Source organism: Colletotrichum costaricense (assembly GCF_030867565.1).
Source record: "Colletotrichum costaricense strain IMI 309622 chromosome Unknown Scaffold_11.1, whole genome shotgun sequence".
Lineage (NCBI taxonomy): Eukaryota > Fungi > Ascomycota > Sordariomycetes > Glomerellales > Glomerellaceae > Colletotrichum > Colletotrichum costaricense.
Window position 1 is genome coordinate 271,265 of NW_026848240.1, and position 14,919 is coordinate 286,183.

The 14,919-nt window shown below is 52.0% G+C and overlaps 3 protein-coding genes across 3 annotated transcripts; 2 read left to right on the plus strand and 1 right to left on the minus strand.

Moving 5' to 3' along the window:
- Positions 1-448: 448 nt before the first annotated feature.
- CCOS01_10452 (uncharacterized protein) lies at positions 449-2,229 on the plus strand (the record flags this gene model as incomplete). The annotated part of the gene is made up of 5 exons (XM_060458607.1): positions 449-834; positions 891-898; positions 975-1,168; positions 1,226-1,351; positions 1,408-2,229. The coding sequence occupies 5 exons, from the start codon at positions 449-451 to the stop codon at positions 2,227-2,229; spliced, it is 1,536 nt and encodes a 511-aa protein (XP_060310409.1).
- A 959-nt stretch (positions 2,230-3,188) lies between these two features.
- CCOS01_10453 (uncharacterized protein) lies at positions 3,189-3,488 on the plus strand (the record flags this gene model as incomplete). The annotated part of the gene is made up of 1 exon (XM_060458608.1): positions 3,189-3,488. The coding sequence occupies one exon, from the start codon at positions 3,189-3,191 to the stop codon at positions 3,486-3,488; it is 300 nt and encodes a 99-aa protein (XP_060310410.1).
- Positions 3,489-10,689: 7,201 nt separating this feature from the next.
- Positions 10,690-12,049, minus strand: CCOS01_10454 (uncharacterized protein; the record flags this gene model as incomplete). Its single annotated transcript, XM_060458609.1, has 4 exons — positions 10,690-11,645; positions 11,716-11,799; positions 11,853-11,935; positions 12,000-12,049. The coding sequence occupies 4 exons, from the start codon at positions 12,047-12,049 to the stop codon at positions 10,690-10,692; spliced, it is 1,173 nt and encodes a 390-aa protein (XP_060310411.1).
- Between the last annotated feature and the right edge of the window lie 2,870 nt (positions 12,050-14,919).

The following is a 14,919-nucleotide window of genomic DNA, read 5'->3' on the forward strand; positions in this document are numbered from 1 at the left end:
AGGGTTATAAGTTGAGCGTTCCTGATGGGGCTCATCCCGAAACATATGCCCAGTTCCAGGCTCGTTGCATGAAATCCCTGCAATTGGGTACCGCGTTACGCGCGGCAATAGTTTTATTCGGCCAAGGGGAAGCCAGCTGCGTTATCACAGTTCGCCGATCCACGGATTCTGAACACCCGGGTTGAGACCGATCGGCGATGCGGGGCCGGGTCCGGCAAACGTCCACCGTCCGAAGGAGTTGTCCATCACCACGATCACATGCCTTCTAGTAGGTGAGTACCTTAGTTCAGGGAGCGTTCAAGAAACTATCCTATGCTATCGGGTATTTTACTTGTCCTGGACTTATAAGAAGCAGCCATCGTCGTCCCAATTCAACGGTCTGACCAGAACCACTTCACATATCTTTAACCTACTGCAAAAGTCAGAGCTTTTTCTAGCACATCTCATCATGTCCACTTCATATGAAACTCAACCCTCTAGGTTAGCCAAGGTTACCAAAGGAGTGCAGTGGAACTCTTGGTTCATTGGTGCTGCTACAGTACTGGCAGGCCTGACGGCGCAGACCTACTTTGCTCCTGGGCCTGTCCACAAGCCCACCCCTTCGATCGAGTCGTGCCTGAACGACGTCTGTGCAGGAAGGTCAGATTGCGTCCAGTTTCCTATCCAAAAGAATGCGGGAGAAGCTACGTGGATGGCCCCTTTCAATCTCGGTCGCACAGTCACGCCCGCGGCGATCGTCAGACCCAAAGACGCCCAAGAGGTTGCCAACGTTGTAAGATGCGCAGCGAAGCATGGAGTTAAAGTCCAGGCGACGGCAGGAAGTCACGGTTGGGGGTGAGTTTGACCATTAACACAGAGATCAAGGATTCTGTTACTAACTTCAATGGCAGCAACTATGGTTCGCTATTCCCATGCCTTGTCTATTGCTGCGCGCTGAGAAAACAAAGTACACCGATTGCTAACTGCGTTGCAAGGCCTTGGAGGCGAAGACGGTGCCGTATCAGTAGATATGGAACACTTCCAATATACGCAAGATTCCAGCTCAAACAACATCATAGTTGGTGGCGGTACGAGACTAGGCCAAATCGATAAGCACCTGGGCAGTTCCCAGCGAGCGATTCCTCATGGAATGTGCCCCGGCGTCGGCATCGGAGGCCACGCTACCGTTGTAAGTAATTCAAGCAGATCAAGCTCTCCCAGACGAACATTGACAAATTGTGTTCAGGGCGGGATTGGCCCAATGACCCGTATGTGGGGTACAACCCTGGATCATGTAGTTGAAGTCGAGGTTGTCACGGCAAACTCGACAGTTGTACGCGCGAGCTCCGAGGAGAACGCGGACTTGTTCTTCGTGAGTTCCTCCCAACATTGATGCTACATGCTCCAATTACTGATATATTTCTCCAGGCTGTGAGAGGAGCTGGTGCAGGATTTGGTATCGTCACCGAATTCGTCATGAGTACTCATCCGGCGCCATCAAATGTTATTCACCTCAGCCAAAGTCATTCGTATAGCCACCCAGCGGAGGCTGCCAATGTCCTGCATACCTGGCAATCTGTTGCCACGGACCCTGCTCTCGACCACCGCTTCAGTACAGAAATGATCTTCAGTCCGTCGGGTGCTCGCATTTCTTCTACCTGGGTCGGCTCAGAGGCAGAGCTTGAGCAGAGTGGTATTCTCAGCCGCATTCAAATCGCTGATGTCCCTATCACAACTCGTCAAGAGACCTGGGAGAGTTCTCTTGCTCACCTCGCTGCCGAAGAAGCTCTCCATACGGCTTCCATCCCGAACAAGCTTTACTCGAAGAGTTTGGGCTTGAGCAGCAGTGACGTCCTTTCCAGGATAGAGATTGCCCGTATTCTTGACAGTCTGCCAGCTGAGCTCATGGAAGACAACTGGTCTATCAAGTTCCAGGCTGCCGGTGGTGCTGTTGCAGAGGTTCCCGTTGGCAGCACATCCTATGCTCACAGAGACAAGGTCATGTTCTATCAATCATACGCCCCGGATGCTTCGAAGACGACCCGCACCATTCTTGAAAACTTTCACAGGAAGCTGATGAACGCTCTTCCTGAGGCCACTGGTACCTACCCAGGGTTTGTAGACACGGATCTTAGGGATGCTCAGAAGTCATATTGGGGGTCCAGTCTTGCTGCTCTGGAAGATATCAAGACACACTGGGATCCCAAGGATATTTTCCACAACCCCCAGAGCGTCTCTGCTCATACTTGAAAGTCCAAATTATTACTTGCTTTGAGTACCTATAACGGTCACAGGGGCGTTGTATGCTCGGGATTTATTTCACTTTGGTAGGTAATCTTCATAGCTACATGTATTAGCAGTCCTGAAACGACTACTAGCTATTCGAATGGGCAACAAAACCAGCATCTATAACCAGTCTTATTACCTTCTGACTATTGTGACTATACGTAAAAGCCATGGTCTGACACAATTGAGTTTGACATGTTCTCATTCTAAAGGTACTTGTCGTGGAATTTTGTGAGATCGCCTCGGCAGCAAGGGGAACGTGAAGCTATTCGCAAGTTGATGCGTACTCCTTCGAAACCAATATGCCAGGATTGCCTGGGCAATGATCATTGCTGCCAACACTTTTGCCACCATATTTCACGGCGTATGTATTCCAAACATCAACTTCATCCTTGTGAGCCTTCGGCACAGTGCCGAACGTATCCTTGTCCATGCGAATCACCTCGAAAGACTCTCTTGCAATCAAAAGGTCCGGTTTGACAACCTCTGTGCCTGTTGATTCCCAACGCCACGGCTGGGCAATCCGGACGACGGGAAGACGATCCCTACTCCAGAGGCTGAGCCTCCCAAAAAGGGCGACCTTGGCGTCCCATTGCACGTGCAGTTCTCATAACGGTTTCCTGTCAACCAACCGTCAAGCTAGCATTGCAGGCCGAAAGGTTGGCTTTGACCATCGGCGGGCCAGAGCCCATACCTCGGGCTTGGGCCACTAACACGGCAAGAAAGTCTAGAAGCCAGGTCTATCCATAGCTAGTGGCTAATTTGATATCAATATCAGACTTGAACTATGGGTGTCAGATGAGGTCAACACCATAACTGACCGGGGCTATTGCACAAGGTGAACCCATGGCCACAGTGAACACGTCCTTTCGTATCACCTAGCGGAAGTGATTAACCGGCGTGCAGGGTAAGCGTCAAATGCCATGCGCGGCAAAGGTGCATCTAAGCGACAGACCAGGGACGGGAAGTATCGTGTCCCGGCCGAAGCCACCGACTCTCATGTTCACAGTGTAACGCATAATCGCGGAAAGTCTTTCGCGGCATCGGGTCCAGACCCCGACATTGGCGAGATGGGCGTCAACATCAAGGTGGTTGGGGCCTGCGGCAGGCAAACCGCCCGCGCGCGGGGGAGAAGAGCGGGGGGTGTTGAAAGAAATGAGACGCAAATGTCAAAAGAACCCGGCCTTTCGGTGGCCAAGGCCTCAGATTCTGGGTGGAACTAGCCAGGTAGGCAGATGAGGGTTGACAGATGTCCCGTGCGATGCATGCTCGCAACTGGATCGGCGCCATGAATGCCACCGAAATGAGCAGGTCTTTTCCCACGGCTCTGGGGTTGTTCCCCTGAAAGCTTCATGTCACCATCTGCTGATGTTTGGACTGTGCCAAGTAACGTCTGCCCCTACCATCTATTACATACATGTCAATGACCATTTGAGAGAAGCGGCCTGTCTTTTCGAAAGGACCACTATGGAGCCAAGGGCAGAGTTTGCCGTCGCGCCGTAAGGCCCGTTGGGAATCGGCCCTGCTTCTAGCGTAATGTTTCAAGCCTCGGAATCGCAGTCCCGGCAAGGCCCTACCAACTTCCCCAGGCACCCCAGTCGTCTCGATCCGCACACACCCATGACGATCCGGCGGCGGCATCCATCACCAGTCTAACTGCCAGTTGGGGTAAATGGGAAAGTGGGCGAGCGGGGGATAGGGGAGGTGAGGGGTTACATAGTATGAATGGCACAGCAGTCTTGAGGTGTCTGAGCGACCGCTGATGCGAGACGGGAAAGAGAAGCAAGGCGTCGGGAATAACGATGATGGAGGACGGTATAGTTGCGGTGAATATAGCCGTATGAAGGGTAAGGGCAGTTGGGTATTGTCCTCATATGGAACGAGGGAGGCCAGGATCGGGGCTGGACAACCCCAATCTGGAGCTTTCCGCCACTCCTCCGCCAATATAGGTGATCATCCTGCCGTCTGACGGTCGCCTACTACCTGATCCGATCATTGCCCAGTTCTCGTGCAGATGCCGCCTTCAGCGAGCTCTCCACCATAAAAGAAATTTCTGTTCTCCAGCCACTCCCGCCGTAGGGTGCGTTGTGAAATCCTTAGTACGGTGCGGCCTGGAGGCGAGGCGAGCCCGCTCGTTGCGGGATCACTAGGGGAGTGAGCCAACAGTCTGGCGCCCGTCTGCACCGTCTGGGGTTAGCTGATGGATAGCTTACCAACTTGCATATGCTTATCTCTGCATGTCGCTAAAGCATTCCGGCTGTGATGCCTGTTCATTGCCGTTGCAAGAGGTGCCACCTTGTGCCTACATATTGCCGTGAGGACTTTTGGTCTAGGTCAAGTCGTATGTACCATATACATCTGGTGCCCCGGCGGTAGTGTGTATGCAGCTTGAAAATGACTGTGGAGGCTGGCTGGACAGACGAGGAACCCATGTCTGGCTTGCATCGGACAATGGCATCAGGGCGATCATCTGGATGATGCCGAGCATAGAGTATGTAGGATCTCGTCGCGTAATAGAGTAGCCAGGGGCTCAAGGCCAGAAAGACGAAAAAAAGCAAATATTCGTACGATGGAGAGACCGATGATGAACGGCGCCAGGGGCTTGGCGGGCGAGCCCGAACGAGGCCTACCAAATGCCTCGTAGATTCTGTTAGATTGTTCTACCCGCCAGCCATGCTAGCCTTGAGCATACTTCAGTGAAGTTCGGTCTTGGCTCGGGAGTGCCAGCAAAGTCAATTGAGCTCAGACCAGGGGATTGGAACGTCTCTGAAAGGCTGGAAGAGTATTTTCGTATCTACGGATGGAGATGCGAGGTCTGTGTTGCGGGCGTGGACGAACCGTAAAGCAGGGCGCCGTTGTCGAGTTGCGGCGTACGGCCCGAACGTGCGAGAATCAGAACAAGCATAATCAGCTCCTAGGAGGTGCAGCGAACGAGCGCACCGTTCGTTAAAGCTGAGTTTCTCCAGCCCTGCCGGCGGAAAACTTGAGACTGTCGCATCTGCCCGCGATGCGGTTAAAAAGTGCCATCTGGTATCGAGACGCTTGGAGATGGGACGGAAATCATGTAGCCCCCAAGATCGACATCCACAAAGGCAGGACAGAGGCTTCAATCATCTTGAGTAGCAGGGAGCGGCGGGCGTTCGACGAGTTGCCGACAAGCAGCTTAATTTGGCAATTTTCTCCTCCCAAGATGTCCAGTTTGGAAATCTCTGAGCCTAATTGAGAATTCGTCAAATGCCGGATTACCAATCCGGACATCTGTCCGCTCGGGATGGCCGAATTGGAAAACCTCCGACGGCAGACAAGTTTTCTAACCACCGGAGGCCAAAAAGTGTCTATACGAGTTGCGAGGACCCCGAACGCTTTTTCGCTGAGTTCCTGGATCTTTTCCGAAGTTCTTTAGCATGGGATGCTTGTTGAGACCTTAAACCGACTGCAATCTTCCTTCCGGTGGGAGAGTTCCGAATGTAGCTCAGCCCAGGCACCGTTGATGTGGGGTTTCAAGGCCGAGGAAGTCCGGTCCATCACCGGGTTCTCTCGCTTGAAATTCCGACCTTTCGCGTGTCACACTATGCGATTTGCTCAAACTTTTTCTCTCTATGACGGCTAAAGATTCTCGCTCCATATGGAATGTGGCTGGAGTCCCGAACGCGATGGGCGCTGTGCCAACATTGCACATTTCGGAATACCTAATATCCGGAACTGCTGGATTAACTTTCCCGCGGCTATTTTTGAGGCTCTTTGAGAGAACTCTCTATTGCAATTCCGGCCGGCAAAAGTCTTCCGCAATGGTCTGTGTCGTCGTAACATGCCATGTGTGATCGTCCGGTTTGTATCATCCAGGTCCATGCGCTTCTTGTATGAATCATTACCTGTGCTTTTTGAATGCCACCTAAGATCTAGAGGTTGATCGGGGTAGTTGCACAATGCACCTCAACCAGGTGATGGAGAGAAGGATTTGATTGACTACAATATGATCTTTGAGGGCCTCTTGGCATCGCTGATATGTCTAAGTGTTTGAATTTAGGCAAAATTGATAGATGCAGATGTGTATTTTGACCTACCTAAAGTGCTCTGTGTGTTAGGTAGGCCGTCAAAAGAGTGGCCAGACGCCTTGGCCATGTTCCTGTCTATCAGTAGGGCTCGGCAGAAATTGAGTGCGCATAATGCGATATCACCAATACCGAACATGATGGCATCGCACAATCATTCGTAGTTCCTCTTTCTGCGAAATACCTAGTCAACGTGAAGTTAACTCTGCCAAATGTTACATCAGCCGTGCAAATCGTAAACAAGGGTGCTGGATATACCGTCCAAACTCAAGCTGCTGGAAATTGGCAAGTTCTCAAACCCAAAAACATCCAAGCTTCCATAAATGGTCTGAAGTGTGTCGAACAGTGTTTCCATTCTCATATCTCCCGACCTTGGATCGGAAGCGTGTTCATGCCGTGCTGGCAGCCCTGGCTGACTGGCCTCGTGACATTAGTGTCCGGTGCAGCAATCCCAGCCAATACCGTAATTGCAAAGTATAGTCACATATCGTCAAGTCTCTGTTCTTTGGGCAGTGCTTTTCATTGTGCCTACCCGATCTATGGGAAGACTTATGTCAAGAGGCCTCTGCGCGTATGATCATCCGGATGCTTCCTTTGAAATCCATGCATGTAGTACTCCCGAGATCCGAGGTGACAATCTGAGCGGCAGGGGGTACATGAGATTGAAATTCGGACGGAAACCAGCAAGCTCGGGTGGCTGATGTTTGCAATGCTCGCTGCGCGACTCGCAACTCCAACAGGCTGTTCACCTTACCCTCATCTCCGTGCAACTAGATGCGACCTCCAAGAACGTTCATTGAGCCAACGATGTGGCGATCACGGGCAAAGTCCTCTACTTTTTGGGCATCCTTCTTCTTCGGTCTCGGGCAGCTAAATTTAGAATGTGTTGATGAACTCAAGCTCAGCCTTCTCACAGTGGAAGTTTCCTCCATCTATGCATGTCCTTCCAAGTGATCTAGGTTGATGTAAACTTCTTCACTAGAACCTATGCAGCAAAGCGTCAATACTCCAGAAGAGACGACGCAGCGGTTCATTGATGTATGATCGACCGGATCTTGCCCCTCAGCATTCAAGTGCCTCGAAACGCACGTCATGGCCGGTCGATATCCCATACTATGATGGAGCGTTCATCTGGACATGAGACGAATAAACGGTGAGGGGTAGTCGAGACGCCCGGTACACGGCATGGATAGTACTCAAATCGCACATGCACTAAGGGCCTCCCAAGCACCGGATTTTCCGAGATGCCCTGCTCAGAATGCAATGCCATAGAAAAGCCAATCCTATAAAAGTTGCAGACTTCCAGACGTGAGGCGCAGGGTGTCAGGATATTTGCGTGATCGCCACACGTCCTAGCTGCAGATCACGGGTGAACGAGGTGGTGGTGGGTAGGGTGAAGTTTGTGAGCGGGCATGGATGCAGGCCTCACATTCCGGAGTTCGGATACAGTCTCAGTGAAGAAATCGGGGGGGGGGGGGGATCTTCGGTACGTCGGATCACGAAAGAGCCGCATGAAGGTCCCGAGTGTGATGTGTCGACCAGGTGGTGATTGATCGTCATGATCTCCTGTCGGGATGAGGCGGCTGCGCCCTCCGGCCCGGGTTTGCAGCTTGGATCATGGGACGACGGCCGAGTGACAGAAATCAGCGGTTTTTTGTTGCTGTCGCCAAGTCGGATCGTGGCAGTAAGAATGCCCCTGACCTGAAGCTTTCGGAATGTCGTGCTATGAGACATTGATGAGATACCGCAGTAGGTAGATAGAAATCGTCATGTTGAGGTTGAAGTTGAGTTGGTGGTGTGGAGAGTGAGAGTGAGACGAAATGCCGGGAACTTGGGCAGCATGTGTTACAGATTCTCCCTCCCCGCACACAGGGACCCCGCGGCCTGTCAGACGCAGCCCCGCGCCGCCCCTCCATTCTGCGGGGAGGGAGTAGCTGTCAACTGCCCGCATCACCGCAGAACCTCGCCAGTTGACTTCATCTCACGATACTCCATTCATAGTGAAAAGTTCAAACGCCCGTAACTTGTCACTTTTTTTTTTTTTTTTTTTTTTTTGAGTTGGCGCGCTGATCCTGCCGCATCATTATTCCCGTGGCTCACTCGAACACGTCTCATCTTAGTCTCACAGGCTAAGGCGCTGTGATGTGCCTGACATTTACATGGCACACGTGCGCGCCAACGCCACAACCAAGTTAAACTGCCACACGGCTCACGATGAACACCAGGGCTCTGGTTAACCCGCAGTGAGCTCGAACTCAAAGATAGCTCAAGACCAAAAGATGCGGCATCCATCACACTCGTAGGACCGATCGTCTGGTTGCGCTCACCATGGACTGTGTACACATGGCGGCAATTGACTTTGGCGTCGTACCTTAGTCTCATAGGGCTGGATTTAGATGAACCCATCGCATGAAGGCTGCCGGGTAAAGATGCTTCCAAACTTTGTGTTCACCTTGTTTGAACCTCACGATGGGTTTTCCTTTCAAACTAGCAGTGAATTGTGACCGAGCTCTACTGAAAACTCGATTCACATAAACTCATAGTGATCCTCCACCTACAGGGAAGAGCCTCGGTCACACGTGAGCAATCACGTTCATGATTGAAAATCTTTCACCCGCCCGAGCCATGTCGCTGAGCCGAGACCGAGGCAATGGCGTTCTTTAGACGAACGGAATAATTGCGCGGATTCCGTGGGCCAATTCGTCACTCGATGCTCATGCTTAATGTTACGTTACTCAATCGAACGTCAATGCTTTTCTTTACGTTACTCAATACTCCTAAGGTAGAATGTCAATGTCCCTATTACGAAATAATGTCGTTCAGAGTCTGAGGCATTTCAAGGCCCATGAACAGAATTTTCAACACCCATCCGATATCTACTACCTTACCACCTTACTAGCACCGCGCCTCATGTACCTTACCTTACGTGAAACCCCCAATTCGTCAGCCCCAAAAACCACAGAACCAAGACAAAACCGTGCCCCCACGAAGCAAACCGCGGGATATATCACTCATCAACCCTTCATTCACTTAGCCAATCCCACACAGACTAGTATCAATCCGTCGAAATCTGCTCATACGAATGGATCCATCCCCCATTGACATGTCCACATTCCCCAGCATACCTGTAGGCACCAAGCGTAAGGTAAGGCACACCGTGATGGGGCCCTCCCCTTTCCCCCCTAAGGCCCCACAACCCCAACACCCGGCCGGGCGCCCGGCCCTCCGAAATGCCGCCGGACAAGCCTTACGGGGACACACTGCGGTACCTGCGCCGCAGCAGCCAGTGAGTACCTAAGTTACCTTACACCCCAGTGAAGCAAAACCATGACACACCAACACACACACACACCACTTACACCAGACGCGATGCACCCTCGCCGATATCCGAAACGGCATCTTCCGACAACAAGACATGCTCCGTACTCCGTACACACATACGCTGAGCACATACCTACCTTGGTCCGGATACGCCAGAGTCCTGACACATTTTGACACCTCCCTTGAATGCTTGGCGCTTGATAGCTTGGCAACACTAACCCCTCCCTCCCTTTCTAGTCCCTGAAAGGCTGAAAGGCTGAGGGCCTGAACTCCAATCAACTCTCTTCATGCCCTATCTTGACATCGCCCTGCCTCCTTTACACCCCCTGACTACCTAACTTATGTTGTTGTCTACCGTACCTTACCTTGACTTGTCTTGTTTCAAGTAGCACCAGTGCGGGGTTCGCGGTCTCTTCCTGTCTGCCTGCTAGGTACCAACGTCTATTCATCGCGCATCGCAAGCAAATTTGTGACGGGCAAGGGTCTGGTCCAATACACTTGGAAAGTCTAATAGCGCGCTCCGTAGGTATTCGGCCTAATGGCGCAAGGATTCCTGACGGAGGGCCGCTCCGTCGAGAAACCAGGGCCCTGGGTTCTTCGCTACCTTACGCCTCTGCCAATGGTTTAGTTGCCTAGTTTTGATATTCCTGCACTTGAGAGAACTAGCCAGCACGCCATGCAAGGTATGGAAGGAAATAATTGTTATTGCTACGAACAAAGTCTAAAGTGATGACTTGCTTGAGATTTCATGCCACTCTATGCTTCCGCTGCGCCACTGTGCTACCAACCAATGCCCGTTGAAAGAATCCCAAGGGTATCTTGTTTTCTGTTGAAGCCTTCGAAACCACCAACGCCGGATCGACCCATTGTCAACAACTGTTCCTGGTGTTATGCAATGTCGCTTGAAGTAATACCGTCTCTAGACACCCCCCGTCAATGTGCACCAAGCCAAATAAGAAACCAAAATCACCACCATATTGATGTTCCCGCCCAGGTCTCATGTTGAAAGCGGTTGAGCTCTTGCTCTTCACCTGTCCATAGCTCTAGTATCTTAGCTGTGGCCGTGACCATGCCCATGACTGTTGATCCTACTATCCGGGTCTCTCTCCCAATATTGCTCAGTCTTGTAAGGCTGATGAGACTGCGGGAAAAAAGTGTCCCCCAAGCTGTTTTGAGTTGCCGTATAATCGTAGAGGCCTGCGTCGAGCCGATAGTATGAAGGCGTCACCAAGTCTGGGCTCTGCGTAGGTGAAGTCGAGGGAAGCGAAGCAACCGACAGCCCAGAAGATGGCGTTGGTGGCGGATACACTGACGAATGCGGCAACTGCATGCCCATTATCCCTGGCATGGAATGTGCCATCAAAGGCTGTGGATGCGCGTAGCTGACCGCCTGGACTTGGTGCCGACTCGTCTGTTGCATTATTGTCCCGGCAGATGCTTGTGCGCTTCCGTGAGAAGACGATGCCGGACTTGGAACTCCCGTCGCGGAGCCTTGGTGGGAGAAGCCTTGCTGTTGTGCGAGATCTTTCGAGCGCTGGGCTTGCTGGGCTAGTTGAGCCATGCCCTGGCGTTGCCGGACGCTGCGCATTTGCTCAGAGTCCATGCCGTATTGGAACTGTCGTTTGCGATTCTTGACAACTTGCGAATCTTTTCGAATCCGCAATCGACAACCTTGATCGCTGAGATGACGGGTCAAATCCGTTGAGGAACTCATTCCAGGGTAGGACCGTGCCGTATGAACTTGGAAGCCGTGGGATTCCATCTCTGTCATGAAATACACTTCGCCGCCCTTCATGTTGTACAGCGCAAATCTCAGCTTGAAAAAGCCCTCCATCTTGACAGAGAGGTCGGGAAAAACGAAGTAGCCTTCGTCCTGGCCATCGATACTCTTGTACTTCTGCAGGGAGGATACTGTCGATCCCACCAAGCCTTTTGCACAGGTTTCGGGGTCCATTTTGGTTTTCTTATCACCGGGCTTGAGGTAGACTTGGACGAACAAGCTAGGGCCTATTGCACGGTTAGCGTCCCCCAAGCTTAGGTCGCAAACAGGGCTCGGGAGGATGATTTCGCAGCTTACTAGACAGAATGAAGTTTGCGTAATTCTGATTGTGACTTCTGAGGTCGATTTTGAGAATCGGTGGAGGGTCAATAGGTTTACGATCTGTGAAGTTACATTAGGGACACATCGAGTAGCATTGTCAGCCGAAGACGAACCTTTCTCTTTGCCAGTTGCTATTTTGGCGTGTTGCGGCGCTTGAACAATCACCAGACGCAAGGAGTCCCTATCTCTCATTATGCTGAGACTTGTCAGCTTCTACCCAAACTTCTTCCATTCATCATGGTGTTGAGCCTTAGACATACTCTTGGGGGTCGGGAGCCGGCCCCGTGTGCCAACTAGATTGGTACGACATTTGTCGTCGTGTTTAATTGGTATGATTCGGATGACAATGTAATGTGCTGTGAGGTGTCCCGTGGTTCGTTGTTACTTGGTAAGAAAAGAAATAGTTGGTCTGTTATGTTCAAAATATCCTGACACGTCGGAGATAGGGGCAGTTCGTTCGATGTTGGATGAGTGTAGCAGGGTAGGTTTGATACCCGGAAAGCTGGTCTGCCGTGGCGACGAGAGACTTTTGTATCTCCGAAATGGGCGGCGCGGTAAGAAAGACGATATTTGATTATTCGAGTGCGAGGAGCCGTTGATGATGGATGCGGGTGGGCGAGGCTTATCTGATACGATACGTGACAGCGACAAGTGGTGGAAGAAGTACAAGTGGTGGAAGGAGGAGATTTAATGCGACAAAGAAGTTGACGGTTGCTGAACCCCTGCCAAATGATGGTAGCGCGAAGCAGTGTACTCCGTACAGTACCAGGCGCAGATCCCTCGAGGTGGGACACAGGACAGCAGCAGGGAAGACTGATCGGAATGTTCCTGTGCGGAGAGGCAACAAGAGGAGAGTTGGAGGGTAGGAAGCAATAGTAGTGCCAGTGTATCCAAGAAAGCGGCTCTTTTCTACTTTCTAAGTGGTCAGTGGCAACGGCCTTTCTCTCAGCATACCCACACAGATACAGCATGTGCTGGCGATATAGACAGGGTCTGGCCTACCTATGGCAAAGCAAGCTACACCCGTCCCTCACAGTTGAGGAGCACAGTGGTACGTCGACAGCGCCGTGGCAGAAATGGACAACTCGAGGTCTACGAGTAGCGCGGAGCGGGCGCACGAATCGTTGCGCGTATACTTGTCCGAGTTTGCTACAACCACCAAAACGCAACCTAAGCCTCCTTTATCTTGAAATTGCTGAGTATGAAATCAAAAGTCGAGTGTCGAGTAAGGTTGGCTTTGCTGCGAAGAGTACGAGATGGGAATGAGGGTAGGAGGCTTCGGGAGAGTATCCGAGATGATATGCCGTTGAACCTGATGTGGTAGATAGATGGTTGATAAAAATGCAACTAGGAGGTAAAGCAGTGATCTTGATATAAAGTCGGGCAGGCCAACTAGGTCTCAATGGCCCTGGAAGCTGTTGTCAGGATCAGGGAAAGACGGGTGGAGTAGGAGAGGGTACCGTACCTCAGGGGTCGCATGAAGGGGCGTGTACAAGATGGAGACGTTTGGGGATGGGGAGGAGGCGTCCAACGTCGAGTACTGGAACTGGGTGTATGGGATTAGGACTGGGAATACTGTGAAAAGAAAACGGTCAGCCAAGCTGTGAGCACTGAGCCAAAAAGAAGCTTGGGGATGGCGGGGGGTGTGCCGAGGAACAACACGTCTCCGTCTCCCCAACCTGCCTCGCCATGAACCCTGTCCCAAGAGCTGGTTCACTTGGCCAATGCTTGCCTGTTTCTTCTCTGGCAGGACTGTCTGGACGGACACAGCAGAATGAAGGAGCATTGGAAGTGGGAGTGGGAGTGGGAGTGGAAGATGAAAGGGGGGTGTGGCAGCTTAAGGTGGGATACCCAAGTAGGATGCACGGTGTGTCGTACCAATGAATCCCCTTTTCCTTCTCTTTGAGAGGGGCTCTCAGATTATCGGGGATTTCAACCGCGATTTGGAGACGATGACGATACACAGAGACACCCCAAGCCCATGTCTAGGTGCCGGACGTTCTAACCCAGGAACGAACAGTTCGATCTGAATGCAACGGCGTTCGCCTTCAAACTTCAAAAAGGGCGGGCAAGGGCGTAGCTCGGAAGATAGGGCCAAATGGTAAGTGGGCGTCCGGCTCTGTTGTCTTGGTCGACTGTGGATTGCTAGAGCAGGTACTTCCTACACTTATCAGGATGCTTAGAAGAACTGGATGCCAGATGCTGGACGGGACTCTTGGGGTGACATAGACTAGGCCCAGGCCTTGGGAGCCTTCCGATGGGGACAGAAAGATTGAGGAGAGACCGATGAAGAATCCCTGTGTCGCTCTGGTCTGTGCCGCGAGGTTCGAGTCTCTTGGCGGAGGCGTCCCTGGCCGTCCCGGGTCTGGTCAGTCGACAACCTTCGGCAAGAAGCGACCTGTCAAGCGGCGGTTTGGGGGCGGTCAAGGGAAGCCAAGTTGACTTGGGCTGGACTCGGCTGAGTTGACCCTCGTGCGGAAGTCGTTTGGCAGTGGGCGTGTCGTGCCGAGTAACGGATATTGCGAGCGCTCTTGCTACGGGAGGATGATCAATCAATCTCAAGATGGGTTTGGTGATGCCGTTGAGCTTGGGTACTCCGATGTATCAAATGTGGATGCAAGGCGGAAAGTAATCCGAACATAGGGTACGGAGTATGCGTTTTTGCTGCCCAGATGAGTCTTGGTGCCGTCTTGTTGTTGATGAGCAATTGATGACTTGAAGATGAACAACGACGTGATGAAGAACGTGGCTGGGCCCTGAGACGAACGCGCAGATGAAAGAGAGGTCCGGTCGGACTTAGAAGCAATTTCTGACGGGTCCTGGCTTGCTCTGTGCGTTCGTGCGGCGAGAAGAAAAAGACGATGATGGACTAAGTCAGACACGGCACGGGTCCCGGAGATGGTCGGGAGGGAACTTTTGACGGGAGCATTCGCAGAGGGCCTCACCACATCAGTCGGGATGTCCAAGTGGATCTCATGTAAGGTTAATGCTGGCCAAAGTGAGGGCCTTGTGAACGATGAAGTGTCAGGCCAGGGAACTCTGAGGGGGAAAGATGCAGAAGAGGAGAAATGAGGTGAACGGAACAGATCTGATATTCACCAGTGGAGAGGAAAAGAAGGAAGTGAGGTTGCAGGGCGCGAGGCGCGAGAGTCAACGTCAAAGTGACTTGGTACCTTCCCT